Source organism: Megalopta genalis, chromosome 4 (genome assembly GCF_051020955.1).
Source record: "Megalopta genalis isolate 19385.01 chromosome 4, iyMegGena1_principal, whole genome shotgun sequence".
Lineage (NCBI taxonomy): Eukaryota > Metazoa > Arthropoda > Insecta > Hymenoptera > Halictidae > Megalopta > Megalopta genalis.
In genome coordinates this window covers 21,648,739-21,664,531 of record NC_135016.1, presented here as the reverse complement: position 1 = coordinate 21,664,531, position 15,793 = coordinate 21,648,739, and the positions used below count along the sequence as shown (strand labels likewise).

At 41.3% G+C, this 15,793-nt stretch overlaps 1 protein-coding gene across 2 annotated transcripts in view; it reads left to right on the top strand.

The window, feature by feature from the left end:
• Positions 1-15,793, top strand: part of LOC117218996 (neurobeachin) — a 317,626-nt gene that overhangs the window by 83,662 nt on the left and 218,171 nt on the right. Inside the window, exon 2 of one of the 2 annotated variants that reach the window (XM_076520766.1) lies at positions 9,986-10,214. The exons of the other annotated variant lie outside the window; for it this stretch is intronic. Within the exon in view, the coding sequence (XP_076376881.1) occupies positions 9,986-10,000 (15 nt within the window). The 3' untranslated portion in view covers positions 10,001-10,214. Of the gene's footprint in view, positions 1-9,985; positions 10,215-15,793 lie in introns of those variants that run through there. 2 annotated transcript variants of the gene reach the window in all.

The following is a 15,793-nucleotide window of genomic DNA, read 5'->3' as shown; positions in this document are numbered from 1 at the left end:
ATATTTTATTAATGTTTTATCAATACTTTAGTAATGTTTTATTAATGCTTTATTGATATTTTATTAATACTTTATTTTAATACTTCATTAATATCTTATTAATACTAGACATGTGAATAAATAACTTTATAAAATTTCGTCAAAGACAGCATCCATTTAATAAAACTGCAACAGAAGAACCTATCTGTTAAGCGTTAAGCTATATTTTGCAAACACGGAGAGGAGAACATATTCGTGTAAAAGTAATGAATTATAGGAAATACTCGTATTTGCAATTTCGAGTTCTTAATCCAATGTACGTAGCAGTATGTATGTAGTGGTATGATTAATTTGTTCCTTCGCGAGTCATATTATGAACATTGCCATAAAACGTGATTTAGAGTCTCGCTTTCATAATTGCATTTGCATTTTATAATCTTCGCATGTAGCTTGTCTCTTTCTCCGCTTATACCAGCAGTTACTAGAGACTACCCTGCGTAACAATCGATTGCATTAATGCTGGAAAACTTTGTTCCTTTCTTAACCCTTTGCACTCGTAGCTATTTTAACTGTAAATATAAAATCATTTTTCTAACTTATAGTATTTCTATTGTACGCGATAAAATGCATTTTATGCGCATGAAATTGGGGCTTTTGGGACTCGCGTAACAATTGCACTCTTAACAATCTTTTAAATCTAAAAATTGCCTCCGAGTGGCGTCACGTGGCCTCCGAATTGTCTTCGAATCGTGTTACGTGGCCTCCGAATTGCATCCGAATGGCGACACGTGGCCTTCGAATTGCCTTCGAATCGTGTCACGTGGCCTCCGAATTGCCTCCGAATCGTGTCACGTGGCCTCCGAATTGCATCCGAATGGCGTCACGTGGCCTTCGAATTGTCTAAATCGTGTCACGTGGCCTCTGAATTGCTTACGAATCGTGGCAAAATATTAAAAATAAAAAAGTTAAGTCATCGTTTTACGAATCGTGACATGTGGCATCCGAATTGCCTTCGAATCGTGTCACGTGGCCTCCGAATTGCCTCCGAATGGCGTCACGTGGCCTCCGAATTGCCTCCGAATGGCGTCACGTGGCCTCCGAATTGCCTTCGAATCGTGTCACGTGGTCTCCGAATTGCTTCGAGTCGTGTCACCTGGTCAAATTGTCAACATTTATAAGAACGAGCTGCAGGGCTCGAATAATTGTATCTCTTCTTCTCAGATTGTCCATTTTTGTGCACAATCTGAGCGTCAATTAGGGAGAATTTACTCTATAGCTAGCTATCTCTGGCTTATTATTATCGACTTCCAGTGGAAAAGTAACTAAAATATCGATAGAAAATACTCTGATTGAAATAGTTAAAAACAGGCCTCTGCAACTCTCAATTTAGTAACAATCAAGCTAGCGACTCGATGTAAGACCTCAAGCGTCTGACCCAGTCCCCTAACTCGAGACACCATGAGAGTCTTCCTGGGATTTCTCCCCTACGAATCGAGGGGACGAGTTCGATCACTGAATCGCGGTTGAGGCTTCCCACCGGAAGCGCGAGTGTTTACCCCACAATGAAAACACCCTTAAGGAAGCACCCCGCTCTGAAGCGTCGAGAATTATAGGTGAAGTTTGGATAATTTGTATAGGCAACTAAATAAAATAAATAAAAGATACAGGAGACTTTCCAGGAAAATATAAATGCAAGCTTCAGCTCTGCTTTCAATTTTATGTCGCACAAAATGGCGGAGTTGTTCGTTGTTTCCGAAACCGATTCTCGCAAACCATCGATCCTTGACACACGCTAGGGCGTATGGATTAAAAAGATGTTTGTTCATTCATAAACTAGAAAAATTATTATCGAAAACGTAGCGTACGTATCTTCAATTATTTTATCAATTATAGAAATAGCCGCGGTTCGAAGAAGAAAACAGCTGCTTTTATCCCGGAAAAGTGAGCTTCGAATACTTGTAAAAAATTAAGTAACAGACGCGCGAAAAGAGGAAAGAGAATTTCGTTCTCGGACAAGTGTCAAAGCGACGCAGAAAACAGAGAAAGCTTGGAAGTACCTAAAAAAACCTACGGTTTGCGGTCTGTAAAACAACGCGGAAGGAATAAATTTCGACGATGATCCGTGACAAGCTCGAGCAAGCTCATTCGTTAATCAACGGACAAACATGTTCGCCGCCGTTGTTAATTCGATCGAAGTTTCCGGAGGAATTTTTCCGGAAAAATTTGTCAACCCGACCGAGTAATGATTTCACAGAGACTCGTCAAAAGCCCGGAACTTCGCAAATTTCCAGGCGAAGAAGGAACGGCCCCGAAGTTCCCGGAGAAAATACGAACCCTTAAAACTTGATCTCCGGCCGGCTGCTTGCATTTCCAATTCTGTCCTATTAACGAAAAGCCGGCGAACAGCGTTTCAAATTGCGGCGGCCAAAGAAGAAAGTTCCCGGGCAAGGTAGAGGAATCATCTCACGGGCGAAGATCATCAAAGCGCGCGGACGCTTCTTCTAATTTTCGTTTTAAATCCGACAAGCAAAGGAAGCTCCGCGGGTATCATAATTTCAGCGATGCTCAAACGATTGCGAGATTGTGTACCGGAGAACCGGCGTTCTCGTTAAATCGACACGTATATTAACCCTTCGCTCTCGAGTGTAACTCCGAGGCGCCGCTAATATTTCAGAGTAGAAAAAGTTTCCAAATCGTCCATTTTTCTGTACAATCTGAACATCAATTCGGAAAAATTTACTGCAAAAGGGTTGATAGACAATTTCATTCGACGAACTTTTACCAAATTTTTACAGGTACTCCAAGAATGCATTCTACCGATAAAATATTGTTTAGAGCCGGTTCGACGGATAAAATTCGAGTGAAAGTCTCGTTTGGTATGACAAAAAGAATGTCACATATATTTCGAGTTTCTATATCGATTATTAACACGTTCCGTGCCAAGCCATTTTTTCCTAACTTGTCGTTCAGGCCATTTGATGTTTTGACTAAAGATTGATACATTATCACATAATATTTCATTATATATTTTCATTATATCAGTATTTCATCAGTAGATAAGTAGTGATTGCCCGAATCAACCGTTTTTATGCAGCTCTTGCTTTAAAAAAGTCAAACATTGTAATTAATAGTTATTGTGTATATAACGATTAAACAAATTTATGTGCTTTGTTCTATACAGCATTTTTTACAATGCCTCTCATCCTTTCGGTGGAAATATATTTTATACAATCAAATTTGTCACAAAATGTATGTCTTCAGCGCTTTAAATAAATATGTCCGCGTGTACCATTTATGGTACACGTGGCCTGATGGTCAAGTTTAACGTGTACCATTTATGGTACACGTGGCACGGAACGTGTTAAATTCCGCGCGTATTAATTCAGCGTAATTGAAAATAGTGGAGAGAGAGAATTGAGAAAACTTCTAGATGATCATAAAAATTCGCTAAATTTTTATAATTCCTGCACACGAATTCGAACTCGATTCGAAGTCCGAGTCGAAAAATTTCGCGCGAGCAGTCCGATTCGCCGCGGAGTCGCTCCGAAGCTCGAGGATAGTCCTCGGGACTGGGCGGATCTGGTCCTGGCGACCGGAAAAAGAGCACGTACGAGGAGAGATCGTCGCGGCGGTGGCTTCCGTTCGGTATATCTCCGAGAGAAAGGAACCGTTTAAAATGCAGGCGGGCGTATGAAAGGTAAAAAGCACCGCCTTAGGGTTACGGGTAAAGCGTGAAGTATGAGGACGCGTGGAAGGTATACACGGGCCAGACGGAAGGGTGGCGTTGCATACGCCAACCCTTACAAGTGGCTGCCGGATCTATGTCAGACAGATTACTCTCTCGTGTTTCCGATTTTTTTTTTCTCGCGAGTCGGGCACCGCGTACGCGCTCGCGCTCTCGGCGACGCTCGCGGCGACCGCTGCTCGAGGATATTATCCGGAAATCTTCAGCGAGGGTAATCTTCGTAATTTCAGCACCTAATCCGTAACAGCGTTTCCCATGGTGCGCGTTCGCGAGAACGTTGTTTGATGCGAAGCGATGGAAAAGGGCAACATTGTTGCCACTTCGTAGACTGCCGGTCTGCTTTTTCTTCCTCTTCTTCCTCCTCTTCCTCTTCATCTTCCTCCTCGTCTTGCTTTCTCTTCCCTTTCTTCTCACGTTCCTTCTGCTCGCGGACGAGTATCGGGTTGAGTTTGTCGTGCAAACTCATTCAAGTTGTCGACAAGACGGAGGCAGGAACGTGATATATGACGGCGGGGAGTCGCGCGACGCCGGCAAATATTTTGCAGCCGAATAACGAGGACGGGCTGTCTCGACGTTCTTTGCGATCCCTTTGAATAGATTATGAATGGAAATTTAATTGCCGTGCGCCGCGGTCGGAAACAATGATGGAGGGGATTTTGAGAGCTTCGTAGCTCTCCCCGGCGAAGCTGCGGCTTTTTCGGCCCTTGAAAGTCCGAGTGCGATTGTGATCGTTTCAAACGGATTCAGCCTGTTTGGACAGCGATTTCCTATTTGGGCGATGTTTAACCCTTTCACGGTGATCGTGGGTACTCGCGGTATAATAGTGGTGGTGTCTCGTAGACGCGACTGAAAAAAATAAATCGTACTATAATGCGATGCTTTTACGCTTGTTGTACAAAAGGATATAATAGTATGAAAATATATAATATTATGAATATATAATAGTATGAAAGTATATTTACAATGTTTTTAAGCTTGTTATCTTATAAAGGTATAAGATGATAGTAGAGAAGAAAATGTGAACTTATTTGCAGAAATCAAAGAATTTAACAATGTTTATGAGGAGATAATTATGTGAAGAAAGCACGAATTTATTTGCAGAATTCAATGAGAATGCATTGAATTCTGCATGCAGAATTCATTGACAATGATTTTAAGCTTATTATACGCAAGAAGATAATAATACAAAAATAAGGAATAAAGTGCGCGAATTTATTTGCAGAAGTCAATGAATTCGTCAATGATTTTAAGCTTATTATACACAAGAAGATAATAATACAAAAATAAGGAATAAAGTGCGCGAATTTATTTGCAGAAGTCAATGAATTCGTCAATGATTTTAAGCTTATTATACACAAGAAGATAATAATACAAAAATAAGGAATAAAGTGCGCAAATTTATTTGCAGAATTCAATGAATTTGACAATGATTTCAAGCTTTATTACACACAAGAAGATAACGATATAAAAATAAGGAATAAAGTGCGCGAATTTATTTGCAGAATTCAATGAATTTGACAACCATTTCAAGCTAATTATACACAAGGATATAATCATACAAAAATAGGAAAGAAAGTACGAATTTGTGTGCAGAGAATTCAATGAATTTGACAATGATTTCAAGCTTATTATATACAATGCTTTCTTGCCGAGAATGTTCTCGAGAATCGATCCACTTGCAAGGCGACACGTAATATTCTATTTAAAAACGAAGTGCACCGATGCACCGGTGACAAAAAGTCGCACTACAGGACAACAGAACTTATCGCATAGCGCACAGAATCGGCCCGTGTTTCCGGATGTTGCGTATAATAAATCCGAATGACTTAATTGTCGCGGGCCCATTTAAACGCGATCCAGCCGCCCCGTGGGAGCACTTTCAGCCGCCGGCAGAAATTTATGCGACTCCGATTCTCGCGGTCGAAGAATAAATCGATCCGCGATCCCGGGCAAAGACGATTCATCGCGAATTCGCGAAACGTCGTACGAAACAGCCTGGTAACGGGCGTCAACGGATTCAAGGATATATTTCGATGTTTTGTCACCGGATTTCGCGGACAATTTCCAACGGCTTTGAGGCAGACTCCGCGCTGAATTACACGCATTTATCCTTGCGGAGATAAAGAGGAGCGCGTCTTCCTCCGCTCTCGAGCCGCGCGGCGTATTCCCTCGGTTCCGCGCGGCGTGTTTGTTGCCCGGTCCCCATCGGGTGCTCCTAAGTGTTCATACTTCAAGAATGGAAGACAAAACAGCGCCGCGCGGCGCGAGCGTTAACCCGCGAAAGGGTCGACAATCTTCGGTGAAATATGCGCGGGACTTTCCTTCAGTTCCTCATCCGCTCTGCGCCCTATTCTTCTTCGTTTATTGAAATCCGTCCGGAGTTAGGCTCGCGTGCCACGGTGTACGTACAGTAATGTCTCTCTAATTGACGTCTAGATTGACGACAGAAATGCATAAATTTGGGAAGAGGAGATACTATTATTCGAGCCTTACAGTTCGTTTTTATAGTTGTTGACAATCGAAAACCATAAAAAACGAGCTAAAAGGCTCGAATAATCGTATCTACTCTTCCTATATTGCCCATCTGACAATCTGAGACGACAGTCTGAGCGTCAGTTAGGGAGACATTACTGTACATATAATAATGTCTCTATAATTGACGTCTAGATTTCCATAAAAATGCACAATTTGGGAAGAGGAGATACTATTATTCGAGTCTTACAGTTCGTTTTTATAGTTGTTGACAATCGAAAATCATAAAAAACGAGCTAAAAGGCTCGAATAATCGTATCTCCTCTTCCTATATTGCCCATCTGACAATCTGAGACGACAATCTGAGAGTCAGTTAGGAAGACATTACTGTAGATATAATAATGTCTCTATAATTGACGTCTAGATTGTCCAGAAAAATGCACAATTTGGGAAGAGGAGATACTATTATTCGAGCCTTGCGGTTTATTTTTATAGTTATAAATTGTCCACAATCTTAAAAATGAGCTAAAAGACTCGAATAATCGTATCTCCTCCTCCTATATTGCCCATCTGACAATCTGAGACGACAATCTGAGAGTCAGTTAGGGAGACATTACTGTACATATAATAACGTCTCTCTAATTGACGCCCAAATTGACCACAAAATGAACAATTTGGGAAGAGGAGATACTATTATTCGAGCCTTGCGGTTCGTTTTTATAGTTACGAATTTGTCAACAACTATAAGAACGAGTTGCAGGGCTCGAATAATCAATCTATTATTCAATCTATTCTATTTTCTTCATCGCTGCAACTGACTTTAATTTCTGCAAAAATTGATTCCTTCATTGTTCAATAAACGTTCATCAAAGCCTTCTAACGTCCCAAGAAAAAAAATTCAAGTATTTTAGTCCAATTTTGGAAAGGCTGCTCGGTTTTGAAAAGTGTACAACGATTATACAATAAGTAAAAAGCGAGCGAAAGGCACGCGTCAATTTTTCACAACTAAGTCGCAAGTACAATAATGTCTCCCTAACTGACGATTGTCCACAAAACTGGACAATTTAAGGAGAAGGAGATACGATATTATTCGAGCCTTGCGGTTTATTTTTATACTTATAAATTGTCCACAATTATAAAAACGAGCCGCAATGCTTGAATAATCGTATCTTCTCTCCCCAAATTATCCATTTTAATGTCTCCCTTACTGTCGCTCAGATTGTCCACAAAGCTGGACAATTTAAGGAGAAGAAGATACGATATTATTCGAGCCTTGCGGTTAATTTTTATAGTTATAAATTGTCCACAATTATGAAAACGAGCCGCAAGGCTCGAACAATCATATCTTCTCTTCTCAAATTATCCATTTTAGTGGACAATCTGAGCGTCAGTAAGGGAGACATTACTGTACCTGGTTTCGCCGGAAAAATGCCCGCGACGACTCCCGCGGAAAAACAAGCGCCGCGCTTCCCGTTCGCGGACGCGGCTTCTTTGTTATCCCGTAGATCAACTTTTCGTGTTCGTTCTGCCCGAGCAACTTTTTAATTTATTTATCCGCCGGGAGGAGCGGCTGCTGAAGCCTACTCGAGAGACTTCCAGGCAGAAGTAGATTCCGCTGAAGTCGGTGCACCGAGATACGACTCTCTGTCTCTTGCACGGTTTCGAATTTCTTGAATTAACTGCGAACATTTTTTAAGCGCGACCAATTCAACCGGAATGAATCCCGGCATTTGGCGTTCCCCGTTTTCCTGCCGCGGGACGATGCGTCTTCTTCCCGTTCGCAGTTTTCTGCGATCTCGTTCCTGTCGCAATCGTGTTTATGTCGAAAATTTTGCACGCGAATTCGCGGAAATGGAGGGGTAGGGGAGGGGGCGTGTCGGGATTGTTAACAGATGGTCGTGGCCGTTGATGTTTTCTGAACAGAGTCGAGCATTGTTCGAATTATATATTTTGTATAAATAATTTCGTTTAAAATAATTATACGAATGATTTCTTTTTAGTCGAGTAACAATTCTTATTATTATTCGTAACGAATCAGACTATTTATTTATTCGAATAATTCTTGACTCTGTATTCGAATAAATTATTCAAACGGAGATCGCGAATGCAACCGTTGAAAAGAAACGTTGATTGTAACAATTAACCCTTTGCGGTCGAGGCTGTTTTAATTCGAATTCGAAAATATATTTTCTTATCTGCAGTATTTTCATTTTATACGATTTATTACAATTTATGCGTGTGGAATTAAGCCTATTGGCAAGTACAGTGCTTCCAGTTCTTTAAATGTAAACCAAGTTGATAATATAAAAATTACTTGCAAAAATGGTATAGCATATTTGGTGACGCTTCAGAGTCGCCACACGAGTGCGAAGGGTTAACGTGGAAGAAATTAATCAGTAATGTATGGAAAAACAATATAATTTTTAAAGAATGTAATTTAATTTAAATATAATTTTAAATATAATTTTAAATATAATTTAAATATAAGTTTAAATATAAATTAAATATAATTGTAAAACAACATAATTTTTATTCTGACCGACTATTTTCCGAATAAATCGCAGCACGAATAAATCCTTATTCGAATAATAGACGAGTTTACCTAGATAAATTTTTATTCGATAATGTCGAATAAAATTTGATAATCCTTTAATCCCGTTCCCTCATCTGTCATCCAAATGAAACTGTTTCCAATTTTTTTTCTGAAGCGATTCTTTAGCTCCGTTTCGCGAAGAATATCGCGAATTTGATTCGTCTACAATTTGTTTGCAATTACAATCCAATTTCCCATTTCCGTCGTGCCTGTCCAAGACGACGAAATAGAGACGAAATTTGTCGGGCTAATTAACGCTTTTGACGCGCTTCAGCGCGGTTCCCTTTTCACCTCCGTTTGCCGGGAAATGCTGCGAGCAGATACATATTTTCCGCGTTCAACTTTCACCTCGAAATATTCTACAATTTAATTACTGCCAGCTTTCGTGGCTCTTTGTTTCGCCGATCTTTGTTCGGCGACACTCTTTGTCACGACGCACTTCGCTCTATGTGTGCGTGCGTGTGCGTGTGTCTCCAGCCTTGCGATTAAAGCGATCACGCGCGGTCGCTTTATTCCTTCGGCGAAAACCGCCGGTTAGGTAATGTTTGACGATGCATGGCTTCGTAGATACATTTTTCACGCTTTCGTGGGAGGGCGTGAAAAGCGTTGACGTCAGAGGTTCAACAAAACTTCCGACGACCGCTGAGAAATCTTTCAATGGCCGCTCCCATAGATCACCGAGATCGAGAAACTATAAATATCCTTCACGATCTACGCTCGCCGTGATGCCCGGGCTTTTGGTATTCCTCTTTTGTTAAAATATCTGAATAATGCGTGTCATACTTTCTTGTCTATCGACGTACGTCGATCCGCCGCGAAATGCTCGTATTTCAGCTGTATAAACATTCGAGCGTTACGGATTCGACGATTTCTTAAGATATTTGCTACCTTATTGGGATTATTTATAATAATATAATATTAATAATATGAAACGAATATTTAATAAATATTTATAATATTGTTTATAATAATATAATATTAATAATATGAAACGAATATTTAATAAATATTTATAATATTGTTTATAATAATATAATATTAATAATATTAAACGAATACTTAATAAATATTTATAATATTATTTATAATAATACGTTCAATTCTTATCCTTGCATTTCCTGACATATAATTCTCAGATCTGATTTCATTCTTCACCTCAACGAGTCTTTTAACGATCAACGTTTCCTTCGTTTTAGATTTCGCAGCATTAAGTATGGCAACAGAGGAAGGTGCTCGATCTATTTACAGTGGCGGGCGAAAGATTAAATTGAAGAGGAAGGAAGAAACTGATAAAATACATTGTTCCTGCGAATCTTCTTCGGAACGAATTAACTTTTGTTCGACTCGTTTCACAATGCGGTCTTTTTTTCGTCGCAGTAAGAAGTTATATCGTCACGTTTGAAGCAATAAAAGTGTTGCTTTTCACTCGTCAAGCATTTCCAATGCGCAAAGAAGGATTGAAACAAATTGGAACATTTCGCCGAAATATGTAAAAAAATTCACTGTATTGCTTTAATCTATTGAAATGATTTAAGACAGAGTGAACGTGCTATACAGTTCCTATTTTCTGCAAATTGACGCAGGCAATTTTTATTTCCTATAAAAATACGCAGTTTTGTGACAATATTATTTAACGAAGATTTATTAACAGCTAGAAGTCAAAATAATACAGAATGTCCCAAAATTATTGTACAAGTGCGAAAGGTCATTTCTTGAGGTCACTTGAAGGAACTTTTTCCTTTGCGAAAATGTTCTACGAGGCACCGTTAACGAGTTATTAACGAAAAACAGTGACCAATGAGAGCCGAGCTCGGATGGCGCGACGCGGCGGAGCCAATGAACGGTCGGAGCTCGGTTCCGCTCGCTAGCTCGACCGCCTAGCGCTAGACGAACTCCTCTCTCATTGGTCAGTGGTTTTTCGTTAATAACTCGCAAACGAAGCCTTGGATTGCATTTTCGCTAAGGAAAAAGTTGCTTCAAATAACCTTAGGAATCGCATCTTCCCGAGTGTTAACCTAATTATGGGACACCCTTAAAATCAGGGCACCCCTATGTTCAGCTCCTTATTTTATTGTCTTACACAACTCTCACATAATTATATAAACATTCATTTTTACTAATCTTACATTCACCACCGCGATAAAGTATTATATTTATTAACTGATCTAGCCGCTGATTGGTCTATTGAAACATTGAACCGGAAACAAACAATATTTCGAACGTGCAAAATGTTACCCGAAGTTGTAACCTTGTCGACGGAAGGGTTAAAACGCGTCGAAATTACGATCGTCGCTGCGCGTCTCGCAGGATCGTCGAACATTGAATGTCCGAAACAACGTCGGCGATAAGTCGAAGAAAATTTGTTATCGCTCCGCCGTGAACGCAAGTAAATTTTGCACGGCCGGCGCAATAACACAGGAAAATTTCATCAGTTATTCATGTTGCTCTGTGTGCCCCGTAGCCGGGTGTATCTCTCGCAAATTTGATCTGAGCCGGGTTCCGTATCTATCTGCATACTCTCAGCCCCCCCTCCCCCCGTTTCACCCCGTATATATTCCCCAGTCTGGCTGGTTCGCTTTAACGACGACGAGTCTTTGAGGCCGCAGGAATTCGCTGTTCGCCGGCTGTCGGCCGAGTGTTCCGCGCGAAATCTCTGGAGATACTTGTCGATAGCTTTCGGTGCGAGATCCGCGATGCTAGACGCGGGGGAGACGGGGGGCGCGGCGGGGCGAGAGCTGTTTGTTATGCGATTTGGTCGACGACGTGGCGCGGGTACGCGAGAGCTACGCTCTCTCTCTCACTCTCTCTATCTATCTCTCTCTCTCTCTCTCTCTCTCTATCTCTCTCTCTCTCTCTCTCTCTCTCTCTCTCTCTCTATCTATCTCTCTTTCTCTCTCTCTCTGTCTATCTATCTCTCTTTCTCTCTCTCTCTCTCTCTCTCTCTCTCTCTCTATCTCTCTTTCTCTCTCTCTCTCTCTCTCTCTCTATCTATCTATCTCTCTTTCTCTCTATCTCTCTCTCTCTCTCTATCTCTCTTTCTCTCTCTCTCTCTCTCTATCTCTCTTTCTCTCTCTCTCTCTCTCTCTCTCTCTCTCTCTCTATCTATCTATCTCTCTTTCTCTCTCTATCTCTCTATCTCTATCTCTCTATCTCTATCTCTCTCTCTCTCTCTCTCTCTCTCTCTCTCTCTCTCTCTCTCTCTCTATCTCTCCCAGCCCCGCGGATAGACAGTCTATTTAAGGTTCTTGTCGGCGCGAGAGGGCTTAGCCGCGAAGTAACGTTGATTCAACGGGTTCCATGCCGCCCTCGAAACACTTAGCCCCGCGGTGTTGTTCAGCGCGGGAACAAACGACTGTTAGAAACCGAAACTGTCTCCGCCGATTCGCGCCGCCCCGGAGAACTTTATCCGATTAAACCGGCCCCTGACCCCCGTCCAGCCCCGCCCCGCCCCACCCTTGCCCCGCTCTTTGTCCCCGCCGAGGCTGGCTGCTTTTTGATAAGTTCCTCGAGCGGCTTCCGCGGCCTGGCCGAATCGGTGAACAACGATCCCTCTTTCTTTCCCGATCTCTCTCCAGTCGATTCTGTGCCCGTCTCGATTTTCAATCCTTTCCTCTGCCACGCGAGCACCCCGAGTGCAGAGGTATTCCTTCCTCCGGCGAGAAGGTCAACGGTCAAGATGCAGCTTCGAAATTCCAATTCTTCGCGTTTTATTCGCCGGATGCCTATTTAACACTGGTCTACAAAATTTTATTCTCTTTTCTGTTACGTGCGATATTTTTTTCTGTTTAATGTGCGATCTTAATAGTATGCGATGAATTTAAAAATGCGATCCTTTTTTCTTTTCATCGTTTGAGATTTTTTGATATCGCGTATTTTTATATTCGATAATTATTGTAATCCTGCGTATTTACAGAGTATAAGGGATTACCTGAAACGCGTGTTATTTTGTACCTTTTTTGGAATATTTTTTCTTGGAATACCTTTTCTGCTTTATTTCTTTCTTTTCATGGTCAAGATGCGGCCTCGAAATTCCAATTCTTCGCGTTTTATTCGCCGGATGCCTATTTAACACTGGTCTACAAAATTTTGTTCTCTTTTCTGTTACGTGCGATATTTTTTTCTGTTTAATATGCGATCTTAATAGTATGCGATGAATTTAAAAATGCGATCCTATTTACTTTCTATCGTCTAAGATCTTTTGGTAACGCGTGGTTTAACATTCGATAATTATTGTAATCCTGTGTATTTACAAAATTCTCGCATTTCGTGCACAATCTGAGCGTCAATTAGAGAGACATTACTGTACTGTCTTCTAAATGACGTGCCACCATTTTTTGTTCACATTGTTCACCAATCACCGTTGGTTCGCAACGCCGAAAAAACATTATCTCGAGAGGTGTTCTAACTTTCATACGTATCGGCTAACGCTGAAATATCACATCGCGTCGGTTGGGATGTTTGCCGACGGTGATGTTGTACCTCGAGTTCAACAGAATTTTCACGTTTCCCGTACTGCACGCGTTGCCACAAGTTACGGTGTCACTGCAGCTACACCACTGTTACCATTGTACTCGAATATCATTGTTGGTCAACATACCGGCGCCGCGAATTGATATTTCAACGTTAGCTTGTATTTCTATGAACCTAGTCCTCACAAATTGTCCACTTCCGAGTACAATCTGAGCGTCAATTAGGGACAGTCTGAGATTCTGTCCACAAAAGTGGACAATTTGGGAAGAGGAGATTCGATTGATCGAGTTTTGCACCTCGTTTTTATAATTGTTGAAAATCTGCCGCTATAAAAACGAGCCGCAAGGCTCGATAATCGAATCTCCTCTTCCCAAATTGTCCACTTTTGTGGACAGAATCTCAGAATCTGAGCGTCAATTATGGAGAATTTACTGTACAGTAATGTCTCTCTAATTGACGCTCAGCTTGGAAAGAAAAATGGACAACTTGGGAAAAAGAGGTACACGTTTATTCGAGTTTTGCACCTCGTTTTTATAATTGTTGAAAATCTGTCACTATAAAAACGAGCCGCAAGGCTCGATCAATCGAATCTCCTCTTCCCAAAGTGTCCACTTTTGTGGACAGAATCTCAGAATCTGAGCGTCAATTATGGAGAATTTACTGTACAGTAATGTCTCTCTAATTGACGCTCAGCTTGGAAAGAAAAATGGACAACTTAGGAAAAAGAGGTACACGTTTATTCGAGTTTTGCACCTCGTTTTTATAATCGTCGATAATCTGCCACTATAAAAACGAGCCGCAAGGCTCGATCAATCGAATCTCCTCTTCCCAAAGTGTCCACTTTTGTGGACAGAATCTCAGAATCTGAGCGTCAATTATGGAGAATTTACTGTACAGTAATGTCTCTCTAATTGACGCCCAGCTTGAAAAGAAAAATGGACAACTTGGGAGAAAAAGGTACACGATTATTCGAGTTTTGCACCTCGTTTTTATAATATAATTGTCGATAATCTGCCACTATAAAAACGAGCCGCAAGGCTCGATCAATCGTATCTCCTCCTATAATAATAAACCGCAAGGCTCGATCAATCGTATCTCCTCTTCCCAAATTGTCCATTTTTCTGCGCAATCTGAGCGTCAATTAGGGAGACATTACTGTACTTGCGACTTAGTTGTGAAAAATTGACGCGTGCCTTTCGCTCGCTTTTTACTTATTGTATAATCGTTGTACACTTTTCAAAACCGAGCAGTCATTCCAAAATTGGACTAAAATACTTGAATTTTTTTTCTTGGGACGTTAGAAGGCTTTGATGAACGTTTATTGAACAATGAAGGAATCAGCTTTTGCAGAAATTAAAGTCAATTGCAGTGACGAAGAAAATAGAATATAGATTGAATAATAGATATATTATTGTTGTTGACAATTATTATAGTTATATTATTATTATTATAGTTTTATTATTATATTTTATTATTATTATAGTTATATTATAGTTGTTGACAATTCGTAACTATAAAAACGAACCGCAAGGCTCGAGCAATCGTTTCTCCTCTTCCCAGATTGTCCACTTCTGCGTACAATCCGAGCGTCAATTAGGGAGACATTACTGTAACACTTTCTTTAGCAACGCTTTGCAGCTACGCCGACGGGCTTCTATGAAATGTCGTGCTGCTCGAGGATACGGCGCGGCCAACAACAATCGAAAACTATCTCCTCCGCCGTTTTGTCCTCTAGCTGCGATAGAAACGGAGTTATAGCGCGCCGCGCGCAGTTACTACATTCAGCCCATTCATAGTTCGGATACCGGCAATGTGTTCCCCCGCGGATGTGCTTCACGATTCTCCAATTAATTCATGCGGCCGATGTGGAACCGTTCGGACCGAAACGAACCTAATTCTCCTTTTACGCGTGCTCGAAACGAACAACACGGCTCGTAAAAATGAAAAGCAATACGTTGCGTGTTTCGCGGGTTCCAGCGGCGGGGTTCGTTTCGACAAAATTTCTGTTTCGAACGCGGGCTTTTCCCGACGTCGTTTTTAGAGGGCACGTGTGCTCGATAACGATTTTTCAGTATCCATACGGATCAGAAGAGCAGAATTTACCGCTCCGCTCGCGGACGTCTTTATTTCCGATCGCCGATCGGAGATTCCATTAAATCGAATAATGACCAGCCCCGACCGAAATAGATCGTTGTTGACCCGGACGACGTTTTTCCGAGTGATCGGTCGGCTAAACTTCGGCCTGAAGACCGCTTATCGCGACTGCTGTCTGACTACGAACGACCAGATCCACTGGAACTGGCTGAACTTCCGTGATAAGAGCGTTCCACTTGGAACCGGTCTTGGTCTCGTGAAATTTCTGGTAAACGAAGTTTCACGGCGATTTAATTATTTCTGATCCTCGGCGATTAGACACCGCGAAACGTTGTTCGCGAGTTCGCGTTGTCGTAAATTGCCCCGTAAAACTTCGATTTCTCGTGCCTCGATTCGTTCTTTGGCTTTCCACAGGATGCTTTAGAGGCACGTGGCTAGTA